This window comes from Tetrao urogallus, assembly GCF_951394365.1.
Source record: "Tetrao urogallus genome assembly, chromosome: 6".
Taxonomy (NCBI): Eukaryota; Metazoa; Chordata; class Aves; order Galliformes; family Phasianidae; genus Tetrao; species Tetrao urogallus.
In genome coordinates, this window is record NC_136819.1 from 39310382 (window position 1) to 39337870 (window position 27489).

Here is a 27489-nt window from a genome sequence, read left to right on the forward strand (position 1 = left end):
AGATGCGAGTAGTTCAGCTGTAGTTATGGGACAACGACTATGTTTGAAACTCTTTGTTTAAATCTTTTCTCCTATACTGTGTCGCTCTGCAACTGGTAGGACTGAGAGCATTTTCATTATTGTCTTCTGTCCTGATTGTACATGCCTATTGATATTGTTATCACAATATTATATCAGTATTATTATATCTTATATTAACAGCTGAGATAATTAAATGTCTACTTTCTCCTTTTTGATATTTCCCAAACACTGCGCTGATCTCCCATTCTTCTACTCTTTTCCAATAAGCTGCTATGTTTTCCTGTATTGGAGAAAAATACAGGAAAAGTATTTTCCTGTGTTAGAGGAAAAGTAAATTGAAGAAAGGAAAGAAAGAACATCCTAAAATGATGTCAAAATTCAACAACGATCTTAAATCTGTTCTGACATCACGCCTCTTGTGTATTTATGTAGCTGCTCTGTTTAAGGGTCATGTTATTGCCAGAGGTTTTTAATTGGCAAAGTTTCTTATCTGAAAGCTGTATTATAGGAATTTAGCATACCTAACGGTATGGAATGAAAAAGATTCCTTGTATTTGTTTGTTTGTTTGTTTGTTTGTTTGAAGTTCATTTGCATTCTGAAATGCTGTCATCTTATTCCGCAGGCTCATACGGAGTTTGTCCATCATACTATAATTTGTAGTCTGGATTGGCATACTCCTTCATGTGTTTCACACTTTCCTACTCTTTCTGTTAACATAATACATACCCTAATGAGCACCCTCCCTTCCCCCAGATTTATCCTTTCCCAGAGGGTGCTAATAGCTGACTGGATGGTGCCGAACCAGTTTTCATCAAATTAGTTCAACAAGAGCAGTCAGTGCACAGAGCCAAAGACAGATCGTCAGGGGAAAGATGTGTTTGCCTCCAGCCTGATTACAGAAGTTCTTGTATCCCAAACCCACATCTGGCAGAAAGCTTCTGTGATACATGAAAGATTTTTATCTGAGCTAAAGGGTTTTTGATGTGCAGCCCAGGCAGTAGAATTTCTGAGCTGATGGTATTTCCTGCTGCAGGCCATCAGCTCTGCCCAGGCTGATTGTGCCTGCCAGCTGCAATGATTGTATGGGCAAATTTCTGAAACCACTACAGACTGCATAGCTTCCCTGAAGCAATGGGGTGATGTGAGGTGGTGTTTGGTTGAATTCATACACACTGAATATGCTCCAATTCTGAGAACCAGAAACTGAGTCTTATTATTTGCTTTGAAATTCCAGTTCTCCTGGTATTAGAAACACATGAGCTTTTTTGTTTGTTTTTATTCAGAAGTTAATGAAGATCTGTTTCCACAAGCTCTGAAAGAGATTTTAGATCTCCTTAAACAACGTGACTGATAGCTTAGTAGAGCTTCATTACCACCTTTTGCTTCCTGCAGTCAGTAACTTTATTTCCATATCCACAGAGAACATCTAACAGGAGTCTTAAATATCAAACTCTACGTGAAAAGTAATAAGCTGACACTTGAAAGTTGTTGGCAGGAGGGACAGTTTTCCCAAGATTTAAAGGAACTTTCATTGCTCAAAACATTGATCATAGCATTGAGTATTTGGTAGTCTTTTGAAACACTTTCTGCTTTAAGTAGTGGTGTTTTGAGTTTTCTCTCAATGTGTTTTTCTTGCATCTGGACTCAGGGCCTGCTTGATTTTGGCAGGTCATATTTAGACCCACAAGGATTGATTATGTTGTACTCATCAACAGTTTCCTCCCAGCAATCATAAGCCACAGGGAGTCCTGACTGATGATGTTGGACCTGTCCTTTGTTTTTGCTTCCTAAGGCTCACATCCTTCCCTGAAAACAGGCTCTGTGACAAGGCTGCATCCAGCAGTTGCTTGTTAACTCCCAGGACATTCTAATTTGGGTCCACTGTGTTAACTCCTTCACTACTGCAGGTTTAAGATTTTTAAGGGTACACTGTTGGAAAAGCCTATTTATTGCATTTTCAGCAATCTTATGTCACATAGGTACAAGTCTTCACTTCTTATCTAATATAAACAGCTGAGAGACTGACTTAACATCTAATGGGAACCTTCCAGTCAGGCATGATGAAAACCTGAATCTGGGAATGATTGGTGGCAAAAACAGAGAGAGAAAAGCAACTAAATAACATACTAGAGACTAGGCATCCCCCTAAGCCTGTGGATAAACAGCAATAATAGGAAATTCAAGTTGCTAACTATTCAAGATCAAGACAGATTAACAGCAGCGCTGAGAAAATCAGTAGCAGACAAACGGAACTTTCCCATCCCCACTGATCACAGGTGAGTATTCTCTTGTACATGCGGAGCTGGTTACTGCCATTCACCCCCTTCCATTTTCAAAGCAAATTGTTGCAATGTGTTCCATGTATTTTCAATTCACATCAGTTCTGGAACTGCTGTTAAGGTGTCTGCCAGAACGTTAAATGAGGCACTGTGCAAGGTACCTGACACCAGCACTTGGGAACTTGTATTTTTTCTTTGTAAACACATGAGGAGACTTGGAAAATGCTGACTCTAAATCCTTAAGGGCCATGGGACTGTCCTGCCTGAGCACCATCATCTCTTGGCAGTTAGATCCTGAGGGAAACCCAATGCTAAGACCTCTTTGGTGTGGTGAAGATGATGCTGGCAGAATGCTTCCAGAGGAGATCAGAAGCATTAACTAGTCCATATTTGTTGACGTGTGGTGTAAGCTCCAAGATCTCTTTATTCCCTGTGCTTTCTGGAAGAGAACTGAAAAAGCAGAGAACCCACATTTGGACACGTTGTTATTATTATATAACACTGTTATACCATCATACTATTTATTAATGTATGTTGCTTGACATTATGTTTCTATCAGTGTAAACATTTAGAAGAGCAGAGTCTCCTTAGATGCTTTAAATTCTCTTCTCCGTTTACTTATTCATCTTGAACAAGTAGGTCATCACTTTATTCCAACCATGATAGCTCTGGTTGGTCTCTAAGTAACTTGAAGAGAACTGTTACACAGATTCTGCTCTTATGACTTAGGACTTCTACTCATTGAGCACCTGCTGATAGCATTATTTGTTATTCAGCTGAGAAAAGCCCTTTGAGTTCTGCTGGAGGGTTTTGAGGGGTTTTGTGCAGAAAATTATTAAAAATCTGTTTTCTTAGACTGGGCTTTCTCCATGTCTTTTCAGTCAACAATCAATAAAGACAACTTGAATTGTGCTGTCATACTCCTATCGCCTGCTGGATGTTGGTGCATCATCCCTACCAACATAAAACCGCTTCTACTCTTACTGGGAACACATCTCTGATTGCTTTCCACTGACTGTTATAAAGATAGCTGCCCTCATCCCTGACCTTGGCTTTTCTTTTCCTCGCTACAGGACTGCCTGTCCTCCTCCAACTATCTTCTTACAGCTAATGAGTCCACTCATTCATTTATTCTGTCTCCTTGCAAGTATTTTTAGACTGTGATCATCTCCCTTGAGTTGGCTATTTCTTAAAGAAGATAAATGCTATTTCACCTCATCTTTTCTCATCTCTTCCCCATGCCTTATTACTTCAGAGTCTTCATGTTTCAACTCTGTATCCTTTGAATATATTCAGTGGAGACCTTTTGCATGCAGACCTGAATGATTGCCCAACAGTGTAGTATGAAAAAGAATATCACCTACTTCTTATTTGTATAAGAGTTTCGCTATATATAAGAACTGATCTCTACTGGTTTATTTCGCATTTACATTCCTCAAATTGTTTTCCATTATTGTTGCAAAGGCTTCTGAGGCCTTACAGATGGCACTATTTTTTTCAGGAAGCCACTCAGTGAAAGCCTGTGGTTTCTGTGGCAAGGAGTTGGGCAACAGGGAGCTTTTCCCCTCAGCCATTATCATTACTGGAGAAGAAATTATGGTCATCAGATTTTCCAAAGCCCAGAGAAGCCCTAGATGTTTTATATTTAAAATTGTTAGAAATACTTAGACATTGTCACAAGAAATCATGTTCTGAAATGCTTTTGCTATTGCGGCTGCTACTTAATAAAATGCAAATGGTAAGCACTAGCTCTCTAAGCACAGAAATTGGGAAGCTTTTATTTACCCTTATAAAACTTCAGAGCCATCAAATGGATTTAGCTGAGATTTTGTGACACTGCTGTTGAGCTAAGCCCTCATTTACCAATTCATAGCTAAGAGCAAAGGCTCTATTCAGAGCTGTTGAGCCCTGTTACATTTTCTGCCCAAGGATTTCTACAAGTGAATGCACAGGTATGACTGGGAAGGGGTGTCAGGACAGCTGGATAATCAAAGAGCTGCTTTCAGCTGTTCCTGCAGAACTAATGATCTGCCCCCAAATAGGGCAGTCCACGCAACTGGGAATGAGGAGAGAAATAAGCCAATACAAGGAGTCACTGTAATGTTACATTTTTATAGCTCTTTTCATCCCAGAGGATCATAACTGTAAAGACTGCATACATCTGAGAGTCCCACCACTTCTGCCGACATCCAGCTGTTTGCTGCAGGGGAAGCATTTCACTGCACAAAATGACAACATGATGGTTTGCAGTCAGAACACAGATGTCTGAATAAGTCATGGGGAAGAACAATTGGGTGAAGGATAACTGTGGGGAGCCATGCTGTGGTTGCTCAAATTGAGATCCCCCTGGGCTGCAACATGGAGAAACCTTGCAGCGAGGGCAGACAGCTCTGACTGGCAAAGGGCAGGCATGGCCCAGCATCAGTGAGCAGAGATAGCAGGCTCTGGGGGCAATTAACATCACTGCCTGCACAGGACTGTCCTCACAGGCAGTCCACCCAAGCTGTGAGCTGGCTGTGCCTTCCCCACAATGCCACCCCCAAAAAGCTCATGGCTTGGCAGCAGGCCCTGAATGCCATGAGCTGCACAAACTGCAGCATTCAAGCGCCAGCTGCAGAGGGTAAGAACATAATTTCTACTGATGTAAAACCTTGGGAGCCCTTTGCCTGTAGAGATATCTGATAAAAGAAGTTGTTGCATCAACTGATTGTTGGGACAAGAACAAGAATAATTTTGGAGCCTGTCCAAGATGACGTGCATGGCTCCGAGTGCTGGCTCAGCTGCCAGTGACAAGGTGACTGTCTGCTCACCTTGGTGCCACCTCACCAGTGGGGAATAATTTACTTTGAGATGCTGTTTGTGGGCAGTGATAACACTCAATTTTCTTGTAGCTTTCCACTGAGATTTGTAGTGTAATTTATAAATAGTGATTAGAAAGCATCTCCAAGTTGCCTGCTAGATGCATTTTTAGATTGGTCATTACATTAAAGTAGAAAGGGTGAAAAGACTTATCCAAAATGTTACATTGAATTACTGGCAAATTGATAAACACATCCTGACTTTTTCCTTCAGAATGTCTGTATTCATGAGGTAACAAACGTAGCTTCTGTCACATACAAAGACAGATAATGAACTGTTAAAAAGCATAATACAGCCACCATAAAAAGTCAAAACACTTTTTATTGTTCACAGTTAGTGCAAATACAGATTATTACACATTGCAATAGTAGTGCATTCATGCGAACACACACAGTGTGGAAGGGTTTGTATGCTACAAGTTTTAATTATCCAGTTAGGGTTTTTTCAGTATATTTTCATGGTTGCTTTGCTCATCACAATAGACTTTATTATTGATCCAAACGCGTATACAAGTGTGAAGCTATAGGACTGTGTGCCTCTGCTGTGTCTCATGAGGAATGCAAGGATGTGAGCACGTGTGCTTCTCTACCTGGGATAGAGAATGCATAGAGAGCATTTTTGAGGAAGGGAAAACACATTTTTCACGGCTTGTCAGCATATTCCCCAGCTTATTAAAGAGAAGCAATGGATTTCTGCCCAGCCCATATAAGCTGATGCAGTTTGCTAAAACAACAGCTTCTTGTTGCAGGTGCTGAGGAGCCCAGCACTATGATCCTGGTCAATGTTGCTCATTCTTTCTTAAGGCACCTATTAGCGTAGCATATCTGCACTGATCTCAAGGGCTGTTGCTGCAGCTGGAAAACAACTGACACGTTAGGCTGATTAATCCCTGTAGTAATTCCATTAACCTCCTTAATGGAGTTATAACATGGATGAATTTACCCCTCTGCAGCAACGTGAGAGGGAAGAGTTGCTCCAGAGAGCCTAAAAACACGGTGTGGCAGGGATGTCCGAGGTAAACATTTTGATTTTAGTGCAAAGCAAAGTGTCCTGATCCACTGAAACTGCTCCTGTTCCTGGCATTCAGAGCCCCTCGCAGCACCAACAGTGTCGGTGCCCTCTGCAGAGTGTGGTGCAGGGGGACGTGGGCACATCCCTGAACGTGCTCTTGTCTCTGTCTTTCACCCAGCCTGACAGTACATTTCCTCAGACACAGCTTTCCATTCACCTCTGCATTGCCTCTCCCTTTGCTCTGCCTGATGCTGATATATCTGCTTGCTGCAGCTTTGTCTGTGCTGCATTCCTGGACAAAGGGCTGCTGAAAGCATGTGGCAAAGCTGCAGTGTTGGCCTGTCATTGCACAGGGAATGGGTTGCGACAGAAATGGAGAAATACTGGATTTCTCTCTGTTTCCTTCCTGGTTTTTGAGAGCAGATTAATCTGCTGCCATAGCCGTGTTCACAGCCTGCTCCTTTGGAGGCTTGATTGCATTGCAGGTCTGCCAGGGAGGGCTTCTCAGTGCTGTTGCCTCCAGAACGAAAGGGCCAAAGGCACCTTGGAGGCTCCAAATGAGCAGATGTCAGTGTTGCAGCCTATCACAACAACCCAGGCTCTCAGGGAGCTCCTGCTGTAGCTTGTTTGGGGACATACAGGTGGCCGAGGGCAGATCAAACTAATCCTACTGCTAGTTCAAAGCCTGTTGCCATGTATGCAGGTGCAGTGATGCGACTACTAAGCTGCAGTATCTCTTCCTCTACATGGTTTGTGATCTCTGCATTAATAGGCTAAATTGATTCTCCTGGATAGCCGGTCCCATCCTCCTGCAGAGGCTGCAGTCTCAAGGGATGAAGTGGCCAAGCTCCTCACAGTCCAGGAGCTGGGGATTGCTGCCCGCAAGGGATGCACATGCAGGGTTTTTATTTCACTTTCTGCCTGCGGCAGTCACTTCCCACATTCAGCATGGGGACGAGAAGCCCCAGCAGCCATCTCTTGCCGAAGACCTCCCGCAGATTCTCCCTCCAGGGCCGGGCTTTCACCACCATCCCCTTCCGCACCTGGTACCGTGTCTGACCACGCAGGATCAGCAGCAGCTGGTGGCAGCAGAACCCAGCACAGGCCAGCCCAATCCCAAGCCAGAGGTAGAGCATGAGGATGACAAACATCTCAGAGCTGAGCAGAGCCCCTGCACAATGACAGTCAGGGGAGGGGAACAGCAAAAGAAAGAGTTTAGGAATCTCTCACATGTCAGCATCGCACGCAGCCGTGAGGGCCTGGCTGGCCACATTGAGCAGCCATACAAGAAGTGAGTGAGGAGAAAGGTAGGGTGGTGAATAACGACATAAAATTGCTTTCCTTGTAGTGGCCAGGCAGTGCATCCCTTTCCTTGTAGTGCCCCAGGCAGTGCATCCCACTGGGGAGGTACTAAAATGGTGGCAGTCTCTGCAGAGTTCTCCTTTTGTTGTTAATGTGTGGATTTCAGAGGCAGTCTCCAGAAGTGAAAGCATTTGTATGGCTGCAGCTCTTTTGAAGAATATGAAATTATTTCAGCACCTGCCTGTTAAGCACAGGGACTCAGGGGTTCCCAGGCTCCTTTTGGAAGGAGATGCAGTTCTATAGCATTTAGATGCTTCCAGAAACCTTACTGTATGCATTAATACCAGGCAGACAGATATGGGGCTCATCACTAGACATACATGTGCCCAGAGAAGCTATAGATCCCATCCATGGAGGGGATTGAGGACAGGATCGATGGGGCTCTGGGCAGCCCAAGCTGATGGGGAGGCAGCAGCTCTGCCCATGGCACAAGTGGGAACTGGGTGAGCTTTAAGGACCCCTCCAACCTAAACCATTCTGTGATATGTATAATCGCTGAACAAGAATATGTTTAAAAAAAATGAAAAATCAGTAATGCCTTTCCTACCATTTGACAAATACAGCTTTCACATGAATGCAATAAACTGAAACAGAAAACTTTCCCAAATGCAGTCCAAATTTCTTTCTTAAAGTTGCTACTAGAATACTCCATCCAACCTATGGTCCCTGAGCCCAGCCTGCCTGGCATGCAGGGTGGGAGCTTAAATTTGGCACAGGCTTGCACCATGCACTCAGACCTGAGCTCTGCCTGCAGGCCACTCTCAGGGCTGTTGGTGAGAGTGCTGCTTGCAGCCATGAACTATTGTATCATCCTGCTAAGAAAAGGCACCAGAGTTGTTCTGTGCTCTCTTTAATTGCAGCATCATCTAACGAGAAATCATGAGATCCCAGTGGGCTTCATATGTCATGCAGCAAGGAGAGAACAGTGTCCAGGATGATGACAAACCCCCAGACCAATTCTATCAGAATAACTTAGGAGATCAAACTGGAAGTGCAGAGCCAAATACAGGTTTCTCTGCTCTTCTGCTGGACCTGTATGACAGGCATGTGTTCCCTTCTACAGCTGATTTCAGATGGGATGGAGCAGAGGAAAGGGACTTTCTTCTGAGCCTTGGAAGACAGCTGCAAGCTTTGTTTCTATGAGCTGCTGAAATTCAGCATCAAATAAGTAATTACACTCATTTCCCTTTGCATTTGTTCAGCATCTCTCAACCATATTTTCCAGATGTGTGCATTTTTTAACCTTATTTAAAAATGCACGTATACATTTTTTGTAGCTGCCCACAAAAAGCATTTTCTATCCATTCTTTCTTGGATCTGGCCTGACCTGTATTTATAGAAGTGCTCTTCATTTGCCCCTCATCACTACAGTCCACTTCAGTCTCGGGTTCATTTTGCTCTGACTGACCTGGCGTGGTCTCCAGCTTATTACCATACGTTATCTGTGCCAGAAAAACTGAATCACAGACTGAAATTATAGACTCTGGGTCAGACGCCAAAATATATGCTTGAGCACGGTCTGGGAAAATGAGCCAACCAAAAATTTTCCCAGCATGGAAGCAGGAAACACTGAGTTGAGCCTGAGATCAGCAGATTCAACTTCTGTCCTCTCCCTCCTCCCCAGCACCAAGGGCACCCTGGAGATGAAGGGTAAAGTTGTTTGTTTGTTTTTTTTCCTGTTATAGCAATGCTCTGTTTGGATTACCTAAGTAATGGCTGCATAAGAACATCGGGTGGGCAGTCCTTCTAGTCCTTCTAGTAACTAACTATTCCAGGTCTTGTTTCTCTTTCCTGCATAGGAGGTAAATGAACTGATGGAAGCCCAGAAGGCCCTTCCTCCTGAGCAACCGAGGCACCTGCATGTTACTGTGTGCTGTCACTCCAGCTATGGCAGAAATTCCATGGGATCATGTTTCTGTGATTCTGTTGGCTCCTGGGTGCCCAAGCCCCCAATCTTGCCCTAAGCCCCTTCGCATCCCATTCACACACTGCTGTGTGCCAACCTTGGCACTGTGGGTGCTGACACCAAAACTGGGGCACTCCAGTGTCTCTTCAGACATGTGCCAGGACCCAGCTTGGTGCAGATGAGTCCACAGAATCAGGGAGATAACTAATTCCTGGATAATCTTCTCCCACATCCCTGCTTTCCCTTCTAGGCTGATGTGCTGAGGAGAGCTTAGGCACCAAGGAAAAACATGCCAAGTGTTTTTAATGCTAGTGAAGCTCGTGCAACACTATTCACAAAAATTCTTTTGCATGGAAAAATGACTCCATAAAAATGTCATGGCAGGATTTCATGTTTATAGTCTCTCAGTGATTACCATGACGAATCTGTTCATTTGCCAAGTAGAGATATTTGTTTGTTTTCAGATGGCAACCCTGCAAACCCAGCCTGAAATCTGAAAGCAATCTGGGGCCTTTCTGGCTCTTGCATCACCAGCAATGGAGATCCCCCTATCCGATAATGATCAACAATTCTGGTGGCAGTCCACAAGCCAAAACAGACTCCAGGCCCTTCTTACTGTGCTCAGTTGAACCTTCAAAGCTAAAATATGTGGAATATCTATTTTAAACTGATCTAAATGTGCTCAGCATGAACTGCATGTGGGGAAAATGGCATTTTTCAGCTGTCAATTTCAGAGCAGACTGCTGTTTGCGGAGTAACTTGCCCCAGATCAGGTTTTATCTAGCTCTTACATTTAGACGGAGAAAGGAAGGATGTTGGAGAGTTTGAGAGCATGGTGAAAGGTGAAGAGACAGGGCTGGCAAAGTGGGGGAAAAGGCACAGGAACAGAATGAATGGGAGGGAAGGAGAAATCCTGGGGACATTTACAGGAGGACGGGAAGAGAAGGGAAATCAGGAAAAGCAGAGGGACGAATAAGGGATGGTGAAAGGAAGACAGAGGTTTGCTTTGGGTGCAGAGCTCTTCCAGAGAGCAGGAATGGATAATTTGTCTTGGCTTTCTGTAGAGCTGCATCCCAGACTAGAATCAACAGAGAGGTGTTTGATCACATTACATTAACAAATTGCTTGATTTCTGAAACACGAACCCAAATTCTCCTGTGCTAGAATCAGTAAGTTTGCTCTGACAGGAGGCAGGAGGTGGAGTAGGTGCATGAGTTGGATGAAGAGAATGGTCGTATCTCCTCTGGGATACTCTCCGCATCTGCATGTAAGACTCCCCTCACCTGTAGTACAGTGAATAAAATCTCCCTTCTCTGTCTAAATGCCTCATGCATGACCGCAGCCCTAGACCATCTCTGGCAGTCTGGTTACAGAGTGTTTTCCAGAGTACAACACATTATGAATAGGGCTGTATCTGTAACCTGGAGAGGGTCCCAGTCTCTGAAGCCTTTGCCTTTAAAGGAGGCTCTACCAAACACAGACAATTCTCCCCATGCCTGCACCCTCCCCCCACCCATCCTCACACACAGCCAAACAGCAAAGACCATGGCCACTATCCTGGAGCCCTGGAAGAAGAATGGGCTCCTCGTGGCCAAGGAAGGATCCTTACCTGAGAAGAACTGGCTGATAGAGTGAGGCAGAAGTGTGAGGAAGGCGAGTGGGTTTGCAAAGGACATGGAGAGTGAAGCAGAAATGTAAGCCATGCCTGCCACCAGAGAGTCGAGGCAAGCCAGAGAGGTGTAGAGGCAGAACATGATGAAGTTCCGCATGTTCCTGCTCCCAATGCAGTTCCCTGTGAAGAAACAGTGGTGGTCATGCCTCTGGGTGACTCTGGCACACAGTCTACAGTAGTGAGTGCTGGGCAAAGCTGAGCCAGGGGACCTGCTTCCATCCAGCCAGTCCGCCACCATTTCAGCTCCTTCGCCCAAGTTTAAGCCCTTGCCCAGTTCCTCAGGGGAGCTCTGGATCACGAGGATGTAGTTGCCCAGGGCATTAGCTGAGAGGAAGAGGAAGAGGGCCCCATGCAGCAGAGCAGGAGAGAAAAGTGGGGTGGTGGAGGGGTCTCTGAACATGCTGGGGATGAAGAGAAAGATCTGGAGGACGAAGGTCACTAGGGAGATGCACAAGAAGTAGGCTGGAGCAACAACATTGAGCAACCTGAGAACTAGCATTGCGGATTACGTTCCTGCAGGGGAGAGCAAGGAGAGGACGAACATCACCGCTCCGGCTGCACACTTCATCCTTCCATTTCCTGCCGGGTCCCCGGCCCCGCTCTGCTCCGGGAGAGCCCCGAGGCGGGGAAGCTCTCTCTCGCCGCCGCCCCACGGCCCCGGCGGGGCTCGGCAAAGGGGAACCCCAGAGCAGCGCCCGCTCCCCGGCGCCCGGAGGAGGCAGCCCGGCCCCGGCGTCTGCCTCGGGGGGAATTCGCAGCGGCGGTGCCCCGGAGGGGCTGCGGAGGCTGAAGGGGAAGAGCTGGCTTCCTCGGTGTGCCGGCGGTATAGGCACCGCTTCGCTCGCCTAGCAGAGTCCCTCTGCCAGGCAGGGTCAGTTTTGGTATTGCATGAGAAGAAAAAAGGTGGTGCTGGAGGAGGGGGGAGTGAATTGGAAGGGAAGGGGGGAGGAGAAGGGGAGGGGGGAGAGGTTGCTCTAATCCACTGCAATACGGATCAAATCCAATGCTCTAATTTATCCTTTAAAGCCACGGATCTACAGATTACCTCTCTGACCGCTGCCCTGCTGTGCACAAAATTAGAAAATGCACAAAACAGCTGGTCAAGTGCTGTCCGGATGCAACCTGCGGCGCTGGTCTACCAAGCCGGGCGGCCTCGCAGCCGCAGCCGCGGCTCTGACCGGCTACAGCGCATCGGCACCGGCCGGGCGGGCTCCCCCGGCTCTCTTTGTGCTCCCCTTGGCCCCGGAGCTCAGCCTGTACCGTGGGGACGCGGAGAGCCCGGAGGACCGAAGGCAGCTCGGAGCCAGTCCGGTCGCGGCGTGGCTGCCCCGGCACCCCGATCACTCCTCGCCGGCAGCTCCAAAGAGCTCCCCGGCGCCGCGGTGCCTGCAGAGTCCCGGAGACTGTGGGCGGTCGGTCCCTGTGCACGCCGCCGCCCTGCAGCCCCCTTGTTCCTGCTGCCCTGGTACCGTTCGTCTGGCACCTTCGAGCCGCCGTTACCGCCTCCAGTCAAGCCGAGACCCCCGCGGCTGCCGCGTCGTAGAGCAGTCCGACCCCGCGCTCCTTCTCCTCCCTCCGTCTCCTTTTCCTTCTTTCCCTCCCATTCTGTTTTTTTTTGTCGTCCCACACTGTTCGGCCTTGTCCCTGTCCCCTGTCTCTGTCGCTGCCCCTGCCCTGCCTCTGCCCTTGTCGCTCTTTCTGTCTCTCCCCCCCTCCTGCCTCTCTTTCAGTTTTTTTCCTATCTTTCTTCTCCCTCTCCCCCTCCCCAGCACGATCCTCTCCCTCTCCCCTCCTCACTCCACACCCTCGTCCCCGTCCCTTCCTATCCCCCTCCGTCCCGCGGACCCGGAGCTGTCCGTTCAGCACCACCGCACGCCCTTCACCTCCCTCCGCGTTCTCACAGAGGCTCCGAGGGGGGACAAGCGTGTGCTCGGGGCCTTGAGGTGTCGCCGTCCCACGAGGCATCTCCTGCTCGAACCAGCATCTGAGGCAGGGGGAAACCGGGGGACAGTCTCTGCCTGAGTGGTTAGTGCTGCGCTGTACAACAGCACGTGCGTAGGAGAGGGTTTGATGTATGAGCAGAGGTGCTTGGGCAACATGGCGGGCTGGTAGAAACCGTGCCAATATGTATTCCCCTCTGACAGCTGCACGACCTCTACCCCACTGCCCACCTACACACTCTCACACTGTCTACACTCGTGCTATGCACAGCCTCTTATTCTCCCACACATCTACATGCTGCACCCACTCAGCTCCAATGAGAAGCATCCCTTCTCCCTCCACAGACAAACCACCCATGGCAGAGGAAGGGGAAAGAAGAGGACTGCTGGCCTTAGCCTTATCATAGGCCCAAGGCTTAATAGCCCACCTCAGCACACCCAGCAACAGACTGCCTCTCCCTTTGTCTGAATACACAGAGCAAAATTAAAATGTGTTTCCAATCTCTTCTTCTAGGGAGAGAGAACTGCAGCAGAGGGTGGCTGTGCTTATCACTGACACTTGCACCAACTTGGAGGTTGGTGACAGCAACCAAGTTCAAGGGTTCTTTATCAGAAATGGTTTTTTTCTTCCAGATAACTTTCATGATTCAACATTTCTGAGAAAAATGGAGGCAACGATACTCATAAAAGAAAGTGCAAACTAAGCCTGTAGGCGCTGGGTCTGCTGTGACAAACAACTAAGAGACACCTTCAGCAGAACTGAAAGGAGAGCTGCTCAGAACCAATCTAGCTTTCACTCCCACCTCCCTCATTCTCCTGTCATGACTGCTGAGAATAAAAATCCTCCAATATTCCCTCAACTCATCAATTTAAAGTAGACTGAGCCTTGCAATAAAGACGCATGACCCAGTGAGAATTTTATCTTTAAACAATCAGATATTGTTTCCTCCATATTTTAACAGCTTACATCAAAATAAAATAAAAAAAAAACTAAAAACAAAACAAAAACACACACAAAAAAAACCCCACAGAATTCTAGAATTCTTTTCATATAATAAGAGACTTTTAGATTGAAGGGACCGTATCTCATGAAAGATATTAACTCTGCCTGTACAGGCAACATAATAAGCAACAGCCAAAGTGGAGGAAAGGGAAGAGGAGAGGAGAGGAGAGGAGAGGAGAGGAGAGGAGAGGAGAGGAGAGGAGAGGAGAGGAGAGGAGAGGAGAGGAGAGGAGAGGAGAGGAGAGGAGAGGAGAGGAGAGGAGAGGAGAGGAGAGGAGAGGAGAGGAGAGGAGAGGAGAGGAGAGGAGAGGAGAGGAGAGGAGAGGAGAGGAGAGGAGAGGAGAGGAGAGGAGAGGAGAGGAGAGGAAAACAGTAGGGCAATTTATCCCACACATTCTCATTAAAATGCTCCTGCAAATTGCTGCTTATGATTTGTCACTGTCAAAATACTGGCTGCATATTTTAGAATAGAGTAAAAAAAAATTCCTCCTTCAATGCCATTGTGTCGATACGATGAGATGCTGACAGGATGGGGAAGCAGTTATCTATGGATGAATTTGCCTATTCATGTACAAGTGTATGCATAAGAGAGAGGTCAGTAAATAAGGAAATTAGCACAATGAGTAAGTGAATAGTGAGAGCAGCAGCTAATCTGGAGCAAGTAGCAAGATTTTCTTTAGGAATTTGAATTTTTTCCATTGTAAGATCATCTACATGAGATAACTTGAATGTGCGGCACAACCCTACTCCTCCTCTAGGGAGATAGTTTCCCTGGACAGACTCTGGTTGTGACCCAGGAAATGGAGTAGTTCTCCATCCTGCTTTCAATTGTAGATAAATTATTTAATCTATGTATTAGAATTTTCCTGCCTTCGTATAGGGCAGGTTTCAAGCCACATGTCTGCCTCTGGAAAACCATGACAAGTGAGCATGAGGAACACCAATAGGAGCAATCTATTGTTGTTATTACGTACTGTGCAGATGTTTTCCAAAAATTAGCATAGTGCATTGAAATAATACTCGCTCTCATTCCAGTGTTAACATAACTGAGTCTCATCATGTCACTTTCCCCTGCTCCCTGTGTGTGTGTGAAGTGGGTATTGTTCCCCATGTGTGTGAGGGGGCACATTTCCCAACATTTCCCAAGCAAGGGAAGTGGCATAATCTGTACAGTTGTCAGCCAGCTGACGTTCTCATTTTCTAGCTCAATAAAATAGGCTACACTTGGTCACAATGACTGACAGATGAACATCTTGGTAGCTTATTCCCTAGATCCCTTTGTTCCCTATGCTCAGCCATTTTAAGCAAAATAAAATGCAGTTCTAGTCAATTCCATGCGCTGATACACTCTGCTCAACCTCTTTCAAGACCTTGTTTTAAATTGCATCACAAATTATGTATCATTTCTTCCAGCTCAAAATGTGCATTACTTCGTTCAGATCCATTAGTCTAGCATTCAAGATACATCCTGATGGTGATTTTTTTCTGAAATGAGTGAGTTAATATCTGCTGTTTACTGTGATAGCTTGGGAGAAATGAATGCTCTCTGTGGTAAACTCATTGCTGCTCGTCTTAAATTATCATTTAAGTACAAACCTTATAAAGTTCTTGTGAGATTTTTTCCTTTTTCCAGCTAGTTAACTTTCAAAATTTGAACACCCACAATGTCTGGAGAGATTTCCTGTTCGGTTAGGCGAAGTTGAACAGCCATGAAATGTAGCAGGTGAGTCCTGATGTCTTCAATTTAGCAACAAAAATTATATAGCATGGTTGGCAGCAGAGCTGCAGGCTTTTATGCTGTCCAGCTTCAGATCTACATAGGTGGAGACTTGAACACTGAGAGGAAAAGAGAGCTCAGTCCCTTTCTTACACTTGCCTATGCCATCAAGGGACAGATCTGAACATCCTGAAATAGGACACTAACACAAAGTTTCTACTCGAAGTGATAAATGATCGTCAGAGGCCAACTCAACCACCTTTCCCACTGCCTCTTTCTCCTTGACCCAGATATATCCATCCCTTGCAGAAGAGGGTCCAACTAGATCCTGAATATCCCTGCGGATTCTCCACTACTCCAAGGCAATTAATCCAGTTCTTTTCCGCCTTTTCAGATTTTCCTCCTATCTGACTTGAAATTCCTTTGCAGCAATTAAAGTCCTTAGTCCTTATTTCATTTCCAGTGGATACAGAAAATTTAAATCCTTTTCTCTCTGTGATGTCTACGTGCTTGAAAATGGTTACCATGTCTTCTCCAGATGAAGTCACCTCATTCAGTCTTGTGCTGTGTTTTGGAAACCTTCGATGAAAAGCCTGAAGGACCTGGGGTATTGTCTGTTGCTCAGGTACCTGAGTGGAGGGGCAGCCAGCACTGAGTGCAGGCAGCTGTCAGTGTAGATCTCCATAGCCAGATTTTAATGATTTTGACTTAGATTGCCCATTGTGCTGCATCAGTTGTGTCAGGGGTTTCAGTGAAGAGGACACTTATTAACAAAGTAAGAGGTGGGAACTAAACAGCTGAAAAATAGTCATGACTTTAACACACTGCCAAGTGCATGCTGTATCTGAAATTATTACTTAAGCATTTCCATATCTTTTCCAGTCCCCATCTGGTCAATCTTCACCTGCTCTCACTTTCTCCTTCCTTTAAGGACAATGTTGAGAGAGGGTTTTTCCTTTCTGTCTCAGTGTGACAGGTTTTCTGAAGGTTAATTTGGCTGCAGTTTTCTCACTACAAACCTCTCAGCTTATCACTCAGTGTAGGAATAAGCTAGGAGATAATTTGAATTGTGCAAGGTATTTAGGCAGGGACATGTTATGATTCAGATAGTGTCATATATTGAAAAGTAATCCAGACTTCTAAAATAAACAAGTAAATTATCTGCCACCTAAAGACATATCCATGCCTTGCTGTGTCTTTGTATTTGAAAGAGATGTTTTTGGGTCAATAATCCATGCAAGTGAGGAGAAATGGAAATGAATAAAAAATGCACCTAGAACCTGACTCATTCAAACATGCCTGATCTCCAGCTTCCCCTGCAACAGCATCCTATAGCAAATGGGTTTCCAGCACTTAGGAAGACAGAGGAACTGTTTATTGACAAAGGGTCAATTGCCTCCAAGGATGAGCTACTGAATAGATTTTAACAGATGTTTTATGTCTTTTGAGCAAAACCCACCATCAGAACATCTGAACAAACCGCAGCACATTTGCTGTCACTTCTGCCACAGAGTCCATGACTCAGGCAGCCCAAGCAGTGTGAGCATCAAGGATATATTTAGACAAGGAAAAAAAATGGCTGCTTTCTAAGACGTGTCAGCTGGTGTCTCCTAACCCACAGGATTTAAAGCAGGATGCAGTGTCTTAGGTACAAGGACAAGTCATTCTTCAAAACATTAGCTGATTTGCTTTTTCAATGCTCTGCATGAGTTGGTGCTGGCTGCCTGAGACTGTTTGTCCTCCTACAGCCAAGAAACTGCCACAATGATCACATTCCTCCAATATCAGATGTGATGACAAGGAGAGTCCTGTGAGTGCAGAATACAGGCTGCTTACAGTCACTTAGCAAGGAATACTGAGCTCTTTCCACAAAACATCAGAGCAGTCACCAACACTGTCTTCTCCTGTATGAAACTCCTTACAATTCTTCCTGCCTTTCCTAGACAATCTCCTTCATTCCTGGAGTCATATAAACATCTAAACATCTTTTGGGAGAAGTAGAGGAAAAATAATGCAAAACCAACGATGTTCCTCCAAAGGTCTGAGCATCTTCTGAATGTGTCCAGGTACTCTTGAATCCCCATTATCCTTAGCACTCTTCAGTACCTGGCAGATAACACAGTGTCACCCTGGGTCTCCAGGGGAATCCTTTTCTTGATTTTCTTTCTAGCAGGCTCACAGGAAAAATGCACAATAGTATGTCTCCTGTTTAAGCTGACTGATGTGAAGCTCCTGAGCAATAAAGCTCGAGTCAAGCCATAGATTCCCTCCCCCCCAGGTGAATACCACAGCAATTAAAAGCAGCTGGCCCAGCTGTGCTGTGCTAGGTCATTCCCAGACAGGGCACTGTAGGAGCATATCTTCTAAAGAACAGAGAATTAAAATAATAAACGTGAATGGAGGCAATCCAAACCCAAATTCACTGACACAAATTCAGTGGAAGTCTGCTATCAGCAGGAGCAGTTGCTGCTCCAGAAGAGGTGCTATTCCCCTTTTTATAGGGGCAGCATTATTCTCCCCAACCCCAAGCCAGTTGCCTGGGCTTCCTCTCCTATGGTCTCTTGCTGTTGAGCACTGTGTCAAATCCGCACATCTAGGGAATCCTATAAATAATAAACAATATTGCATGCACATATTCATAACCAAGTCACTGTTTACATAGTGAATATTCAGCACCCACCAGATGGCTCTTCTTTCACTACCTCCAAAATGGAAATGACCAGTTACTAAAGATAAAATATTCTTTCCCCGTTGCTGCTTCCCTAGGGCTCCTACTTGTTGTTCTCTTGCAGAACTGCTGTTCCCCAGAGAAGCAAGCCTTTCAGCCTTGGAAACAGTGAAATCAGATCTGAAATATGAAATGCTTCAGCAAGAGCTGCAGATAAATGAACACAGTGTTAAATCAATTCCAGAAAATAGAGTTGGATTAATCCTGCTGCCTGCTGCGGTAGTGTTTTGGGAGAAGAGATCTTGCTCCCTGCTGTCACATGGCTGCTGCCCTGTCATGAAGATGTTCCTCCAGTGCATCCGTGAGAGCACTGCATCTGCAGATGCAGATAAATTAAGGCACTACAAAAATGCTAGCTATCGACCGGGGCACTACATGCATTGTACATAACTGCAGTCATATTTCATACATGCAGTCATATTTCTAAGTACTGCCCCAGCTACAGCGCAGGTGGTGATGATTTTAAATGAACACTTCCTTGCTACATGGATTCTCTCTACTTAATTTCTACCTGCTCCAGCGTGTGCCTTTTCCTTTTAGGATTCATTATGCAGAATGTTCTAACAGCATTGGAAGCAGAAACCAGATCTCCAGCCACCCATATACCAGGTCAAATGCTGTCTTGCTTACTGCAGTGTTCTGTCCCCATATACCACAGTGTACAGCTGCCTGAGTCCAGTGAAGGGCCTGTCTCACCCCAAGCCATTGGTGCTTTTGTATGAAAGACCAGCCTCTGGTAGATGTAGAAGAAGCTGGATCCCATGCACTTGGCCTTGTGAGCACTGGGTTTGGTGCAGAAGAATCATAGAATGATTAACATTGGAAAAGACCTCTACAATCATCTAGTCCAACCCTCCACCTACCATCAACATTGCCCACTAAACCATGTTTCTCAGTACCACATGCAGACATTTCTTGAACACCTCCAGGGATGGTGACTTCACCACCTTCCTGGGCAGCCTGTCCCAGTGCCCAAAGAAGAAGGGCCATTACCTTGTCATTCTGATGCCCACTCGGAAGGGGTTCCTACAACAACCCCTGAGTAGGCTGAGGTGTTCCACTGTTCATCCCCATCACCAGTCTCTGTGCACCTCAGTAGCTATTACTGATGAATGGCATATTTTCCTGGAGTAGATCTGGCTTGATCAGGAGCCACCTGATAAATCTGGTAGCAAATGAAGCCCTTGTTGCTGCTTCGACAAGTCCCAAGGTCAGGCTGATGGCAGCACATCAAGGGCAGCCGCACACCAGGCTGCCTGAAGCAAGGGTAGGCTCCCGCCAACTGAAACCTGCCCTTTCAGGAAGCAGTCCCTGCGGCAACGAGACTCGGGCTTTCTCCAGCGCTTTTCCAGCTGCCTCCCTCCGTCTCCTGCCCGGTGGGGTTGGAGTACCGCCGCGGTCCCGGCCGCCCCCCATCGGGCCGTCCCGCTCCCCGAGGCGCACAGGCGCGGGGCGGCCAGTAGGTGGCGCTGGGGGCCCGCCGAGCCCGCGCAGGCCCCGAGAAGCCTCGGCCGGGCCCCGGGCTGCTGCGGAGGCGCGTGACGGAGCTGGTGCTGAGAGGCTCGCAGCTGTGCTGGGCTGTGCCGTTGTGCAAGGCGCCGGGTCTCAGGGGAGCTTAGGCGCACGTACAGGAAAGGAGATAGCAAAAATGCTTTTGTCGAGTATTTTGCGTGTGAGGCATCCTGGTTAGGGTTAATGGCTCTAGTGGCATTCAGAAAGGACCATGCTGCTGAATCTTCATTAGCTGGGCGCCTGGCGGCTCGTTTTAGCCGGGGAGAACATCAGTGCATGGAGTGCTGGCTGCGTGCTGGCAGAATGGCCGGGCACGACCCTGTGTGGGGTCACATCCTGCATGCAAGGCTCTGTGCTTGGCCTGAGCTCTAATATGGCTCCTTACATCCCATGCTGGCTCTCCTGGCTCAGGCTGTCAGCTCACATCTGCCCCCAATATTCATTGACATTCTCATTAAAACTACCTTAACTTTTCCCTGCTATCTGTGCAATCAATCTCTCATTGCTTGAAGCATCATCACAAATGCCATTTCCTGATTCAGAAGGTCAAGGACTCAGACTGGATCATCTTATCCACCGGGAACTAGCTCTTGCAGCTCTTAATACAGAGGGGATGTTTCCCTTAAATTTGTAGGAAAGATTTGGCTCTGATCTGCAAATCACAGAATCATTAAAGTTGTAGTATAACCATCAGCCCACCATCACCACTTGTATGGGAACTGTTGAGTCATGGCCTGAACCACTGATTGATCATCTGAGTAAAGGACTGAGTCAGTTGCAGGAGCACAGGTGAAGCCAATAGACTCTAAACCCCATTTAATGGCTGACTGCCCCAGGGAAAGGATTTCTTTCTGGAGATCTTTCCTCTGCGGAGTCTTTCCTGTGAACCTAGATTCTTTAGATACAGGTGAACATTCCTTCCCTGTTTGTATTCCCATTTTCACCGTGGTAATCTTTCTAACTGTAACACCTGTCTGTAAGAGCTACATCTACACTTTTCTTGAATGACCTCCATTTCAGAAAATCTCTTACCTCTCTACAAGCTGTGTGTAATGTTTATTCTATTTCTCTCTCAGATACATCTGTCTAAGAGAGGAAGAAGTCTTTTCCAGAGAATGGGCAGATCCAACTGAAGTTGGATGACACTGACACATATTGCCAGAGCCACAAGTAAGCAGTGTGCATACCCTGGGCTTCAAGGCACAAGGCTAAGTCAGTGCCTCTGACTAAAAGGTGAGTGGCAGTGGGTCTGACCCCAGGGCAGGCTTTTCTCAGGGAACGCATGAGTGTCTGATGCATGAAAGTCTGATGCACAGAAATGCAAGCCTGCAGGTCTAGGTGCTGATCTTCCATTTGTCTTCCTTCAAGGGGTAAGTTAAGTGTTCAGTGCTGCAAAAGGCAGCAGTAGGGAGGAAGATGGATTGGTGAGTGGCAGGATGCTGGGCAGGAGATACACTACCTGCTTGCAGGGGCAGGAGAGCAGGTGGGACCCCCAAGTGATACTGCTGGAGGCAAAGATGGCTGCAAGCAGAGTGGCTGGCATTCATCATTCATCAGGATGAGCAGATGTGTTGGAACCATAGCAGTGGTTTGGATGGCTTGAGCCACCCGTGCTGCTGTGCTGCCTGTTGGTGTGGGGCTGTGGTGGTGGGGTGGCACCTCAGGAGCACCTCGCTGCTGAGGGCAGCTGGGAAAAGGAGGTTGAGAGCTGGGGAGAAATGCCACACCTGTAAGTATCGAGGCATGCTGTCCCATCAGAGCAGCAACTGAGGAGAGCCAATTAGCATACTTTAATGTAACTGATTAGTGCCTGGTCACACAGCCTGGTTAATGGGTGATGTTTGAAGCAAATTTGAAATTACAAGCATGCACATAGCAACCCATGAGGGAGCTGATGGTAGGAGAAATGATTTCCTGTCTTAGCAGCTGTGGTCCCCATTTCTCTGTTATTACCCATTGAAAGCTGCCTTCAGAGAGCCCTGCAATGGTCTGGGGTGAGCACTTGAAAATTAAGAAATTAACTTTCTTAATTAACGCAGCAGAGGTGGCTGGTGTGACTGCTGGGAGGTGCAAGTGGGGAGTGATGTGCTGTGTTCAGTCTCTGGGATTAACACAGGCGGACAGAGGCTCTGTATGGCTGTGTGTGGGACTGGCACTGCCATAGCCTTGGGTGCACATCTCAGCTACCTGGGAGCCCTTGAGGCTGCAGTGCTGGTACCCAATGAAAGAAGCTGCTGCCTGCAGGAGCCCTGTTTCCTTAGCTACCGCAGCTGGGAGGTGTTTCTGGAAGGTGACAGGCAGTACTAGGAAGGGAAAAGGCTGGGGAGGATCAGGGAGTAGCCTCCTGCATCCATCCAAGGGGCTGCCTGAGGTGGGATTGAACAGCACTTGCCTTGTGTGGTTACTGAACTGCTTGGGCAATATTTGCTGGGTGTCTACTCAATGCTCTGGAGCCCAGTGTAAAGAAATGCTGAGCACTCATGGCTGCAATGAGAGTGAGTACTGCAGGGCTGTGTGATGTCAGCCTCAGAGAAGGACCACCCAGCACTGTGTGATTGCAGGGTTAATTCCCTCAAGTACAAGCTTGCTTCTCTATCTGGGGATAACCCCTTCTTGGTCACCAGGGTGAGAATAAACTCCTGCTTATAAAGGATAGACACCATGTAATGAGAAGAAATCCTTCCAGTAACAGATATAACTCTGTCTTTGAAACAGTTTGCAGGCAAGGAGCAGGGGTCTGCACCCAAGGCTGTATAGAGGATGCTCTAACCTAGCACCACGTGCAGGGCTTCTCTGCCTGACCCATGGCATGGTGAGAGACTGCACAGCAGTGCACCCATGCAGGGTGCCTCATAGGGGTTGGCTACCTCTCTGCCTGCTGCTCTTCCCCTGGGCTCCAAATCTAAACTCTGCTTTTTCTCCTTCCACCATCTGCCTCCAGGCAAGACCCACTGCACCCTGCTGGGCCAACCTGACAGGGAACAACCAGCACATGAATGTCTCAATCCTTCAAGACCATATTCATAGTGCTCTTCATCAGTGTCAGGGTCCCAGCTGAGGAGGCCAGCTCTACTCAGGAGTCAGTGCTTCCCCATGGCATTTCCCAGTTTAAATGATGGAGCATCTTGCTTTCCAGCTCAATGGACCAGAGAAGGCATGGCTTGTGAATAATACAGTCTGTACTCACTGAGAAATGGGAGTCTTGCACTGGGGAACCAGAAGCAATCCACTGTCACAAGCGATTTTAGAAAACCCCATCAATTTGTCTTTCTCACAACCTCTGCAGCTCATTGTTTGCAGAGCACATGTTGTGCAGCCTGCAGAGTCCTGACACAGCCCATGTCACCTGCCACAAGGAGCTGTCATGGTCTCAGAGCCTGAGTGATACTGTAAGACCAGTGCTGGCTCATTGGGAGTGAGTGGGCAGCTGAGCAACTTCTCTACATCACAGCTGCTGCTGGGGCTGAGGGAGATAGAGAGAGAGGAATGGAAGTCCTTGTCTGTTCCAGTGTTCCCTGATGTTAGGCACATTTCTTTAGCTATGGGAGCTTCTCAAAGCCACAGGCTGGGGACAAAGGTCTCACTGACGGTATAACATTTTTTGGTGGACATCCAGTTATACCCTGCTTTGCTCTGCACCATCAGCAGTTCTACGCCAGGGCTACAGCCATGAGGAGGTTAAAGAGAAGGAAGGGCACTGTGGGGGACAGCTGGTTCTTCTCTTTCCTTGGATCCCCACGGCTCAGAAGCAGTGCCAGCATGAAGGCAGGCTCCTGACTGCCTGCTCATTGTGTTCTTTGGTTCCCTAGTGTAGCGTACCTTCATGGCTGTGCACATCAGGCTTTAGCTCCCCTAACAGGCAGGGGCTCTGTACTGGTCTGTGCTTCCTCAGCCCTAAAGCGACCCAATGAGTCTAAACGAGTTTTTAGAGAGTGCCTCAGATGCTGTTCACTCAGCACTGCAGCCACGTGTGTGGGACTTGGGCACCCCCATGGGGTGGCAGCAACGGGACGTCAGTGGGACCTCTCCGGGGTCACCCTTTGGTGGTTGCTCCCGACTGCTGGCTGGGATGGGAACCGGGGAGGCCGGGAACACCTGCAGCCCACCGTGCTGCTGCTCCTTCGGCTTTTATTGCTGGGTCGGAAGGAGCGCAGTGGGTACTTGGGGGAGAACGGGCTCTCGAAGCCTCTTTTGCACCCTCGCGGCTCAGGCTTCCGTCCCACCCTACGGCCGCTCGGCACCGGTAGGATCCCCCGCCAAGTTTCTCAGCTGCCGCGCATCCGCAGCAGAGATTCAGCGAACGCCGCTGCGTTCCGCAACGCGCGCCGTGCCGTGCCGCCCTGCGGCTCCCCCGGCCGGCTGCCGCAGAGGCCGCTCCGCGCCGCCCGGCCCGCAGCGCTCCCCCCAGCCGGAGCCGCAGGGCCCGGCGGGCCCGTTGGAGCGCGGGCGGCCCCGGCAGCGCAGGCCCCGGCTCCGAGCAGCGCAGAGGCGGGGAGGGGGGCGCCGCAGCGGGGCGGGCGGCGGGGCGGGGCGGCCCCGACCCCCTCCTCTTCCCGTGCCGGGGCCGGGCACCCGGCGGCCGGGCGGCGGGCCCCGAACGGAGCGAGCAGCGGGCAGCGGGCAGGTCGGTGTCGGGCGCGGGTCGGGGGAGGCCGGCACGGCCGCGGGAGGGGCCGGTGCTGGGCGGTTGGGAGGGGAAGGAGCCGCGCCGGGGTTCGGCTCGCGGCGGACGCGCTCGTGGGATCCGCCGGGAACGTCGGCGGCGGACGGCGGTGGGATGCCGGAGAGGCCGCGCGGGTCGGGGATGCGGGGATGTGGCCGGTTTGCTGCCGGAGGAGGTTTCTGGGTACTTCTCGCGGGTGAGGTGCCGTTTCCCGCCCTCGTGCTGCGGCGTGTACCGGCGTGGCTCTACGTCTGCACCTGATGGATGGGCGGCTGGGCACAGCGCGGTGCGGGGCTGCCCCGGGCTCCTGGAGCCCTCAGCGGCACAGGGAGGGAGGGAGCCCCAGGGCCGGGCAGCTCTCTGAGTGCCTGTGCCGCTGCTTCTGTGCCAGCCGAAATGTCATCCCGCCGCTGTGTCATGCCACAGCTGTACTCGGTCCCCACGTCATCCCGGCCGTACAGCCCACCCGGGGACCACATCTGGAGGGGTGCCGGAGGGGTCTCTCCCCGTTCTGCCCCCGGCTTTGGGCAGTGATAACTGCAGCAGAAGGGGCAGTAGGGTTGGGGTTGTGTCACTGTCTTAGCTGCCCTCCCTCACTGTACTTCACCCGGCTCTGTCTGCAGACCGGGGCCGTGCCTTCTCCCTTCCGCACTTCATGTCCTCCCGCGTGGCAGCGGTGCTGCATAGAGGTGTGCAATGCAGAGATCTCCCTGCCACAGAGAGTGTTATCCAGCAGAAAGAGGCACCTTTGTTTGGCTGAGGTTTTTGGTGTTGGTTTGGTTGTTGGTTTCGTTTGTTTTTTTTTTGTTGTTTTGTTTTGTTTGTTTTGTTTGTTTTTTTGTATGAATTTTTTTTTTGCTTTAACTGCTTTCCTGCCATCTCCAGAACCGATCTGTGCTTCTGCTTTCTCCTCTTTGTGAGAATTCAGTGGGGAGAGGATGTGGAGACAGGAGGGGAGGAGAAGGCTGGGTGGGCAAGTGGGTGGGGGCGATCACCTCTCTCCATGGAACCCTGCCCCATGTTGCACTGGGCCTTACAGTGCTAGTGCAGGGCAGGCCTGTCTGAGCAGGGGAGGAGGCAGAAAGTACTGCTTGGGATGGAGGGGGATGCTGTGGTTTTTGTTCAGAGGGGAGTTTGGGGAATGTGTGGGAGAAGTAGGAGGGAGCAGGACCAGGTGCTGCAGGGGCAGAGCTGAGTCTGCCCTGCTGGCCCTGCTGCCTGCAAAGCGGTGCCGGTGCTGAGCAGATGGAGAGGGAAGCAGGGGCAGCTCTGTTAGGAAGGATTTGTCTTTGGTAGCCTGGCAAACAGCCCTCTGCAAACAAATGAGTAATAAATAAAAGCATGGAGGCTGTCTGACCCCTGCAGCCTCCAACTCCATAGCACATATGGGCTTTTCTGGCTTCCCTGTAAGCTTAAACCTCTGCCTGCTTGCCATGGCAGCATGTTGGCTCTGCTTTTCCCATAACTGTCTCAGTCTCTTTCAGTGCTTTCTCTTTTTTTTCTTTTTTCCCCATGATATCACACCAATCCCTCTGCCCCTGCTCTCCAAACCACTCCATGAATTGGCAGGCCCACACTTTAGCCACTGTGGCCTGCTGGGAGCATGATGCCTGCTGCTGGCCACTGCTTCTCTGCTATCCAGTCTTGTGGCCCCAGGCACGGGAACTGAGGTTCAGCACAGCTCCAGAGCCAGAATTTGAGGAGTTGTAGAAGGAGGAATGTCTGCTTTAAATATTCCTCGCAGGAAATACCCATCTTCACAGGCCTTGATCACTTCACTAAAGCAGCAGGGAGAAGGAGAAATGTTTCTGACACCCACTAGTGAATTCAGTTGTTATTAAACTAATCAATCACCTAAACTCACATGAAGATATCAATATGCTTGCTGTGCAAGTGCTGACTCCTCCATGAGTCCTGCAAACACCAAAGCCTTCTGCAGTCATCACTCCTGTGCCTGATGAAACAGCTATTCTTACTTACATAGTTTAATTGCTGCAAATATATTTAGCGTAGTTAGCCAAAAGTTTGAAGAAAACGTTGCATTGCTTATGTACTGAGCTCAGATCAAAAGCTGTTTGCTGTGAGATCATTTCAGGGAAAGCAATGGAGCGTATTTGTTCTTTTTTGGTTGGTTTCTGTGCAGAAGCTCCAGCCCCAGTTTGCCTCAGCTGTGGCCTTATTGTGCTCAGTCCCTACCCAGCTGTGAGACCTCCAGCAGTGTGATGCCTCGGTGCTTTTCACGACCACTCTGGTATCTACCTGCACTATAAAGTGCCTAAATGTCTTTTAAAAGCTGCTTTAAGTTACTGCTTCAAATGCAGCTCAGCCTGGTAAATTTGATTGCTATCACCCCTGTTATTAGGTGACAACAATGGTGTGAGTTTACTCACACCATTATGACAACAATGTGATCAGCTGGGGCCAGATAGCTGTGCACAGCCCTTCCCATGCCAGGGCATGGTTGTTGGTGCTTAATGGGTAAGACAGGGCCAGGCAGATCCCACAGGATTCCTCCGCACAGGTGGCAGGAGGTGGGATAGAGAGGCCTCGTTCATGGGTTCTCCTCTCTCATCCCCCTGCCCTGCTTTACCTTCCCCTCTCCAGCCCTTCCCTCCTTGTTGGGTCTAGTTTGTGGCTCTCTGTGGTGGTTACAGAAGCGTCAGCATGGTCCCACCCTGCCTGCCCCGTATGGCCCTCTCAGTGGATGGCTGTACAGACTTAAGTGCTGCATCCATGCTGAGGGCTGCGGAGCAAGCCTCTTTGGCTGGGAAATCACATTCCTAATTGAAATTACTGTAATGTTGTTCAGTCTCCA

At 48.5% G+C, this 27489-nt stretch overlaps 1 protein-coding gene across 1 annotated transcript; it reads right to left on the reverse strand.

The window, feature by feature from the left end:
* Window positions 1–7076: 7076 nt before the first annotated feature.
* On the reverse strand, window positions 7077–11610 carry ZDHHC22 (zDHHC palmitoyltransferase 22; the record flags this gene model as incomplete). The annotated part of the gene is made up of 2 exons (XM_079537575.1): window positions 7077–7342; window positions 11049–11610. The coding sequence occupies 2 exons, from the start codon at window positions 11608–11610 to the stop codon at window positions 7077–7079; spliced, it is 828 nt and encodes a 275-aa protein (XP_079393701.1).
* Between the last annotated feature and the right edge of the window lie 15879 nt (window positions 11611–27489).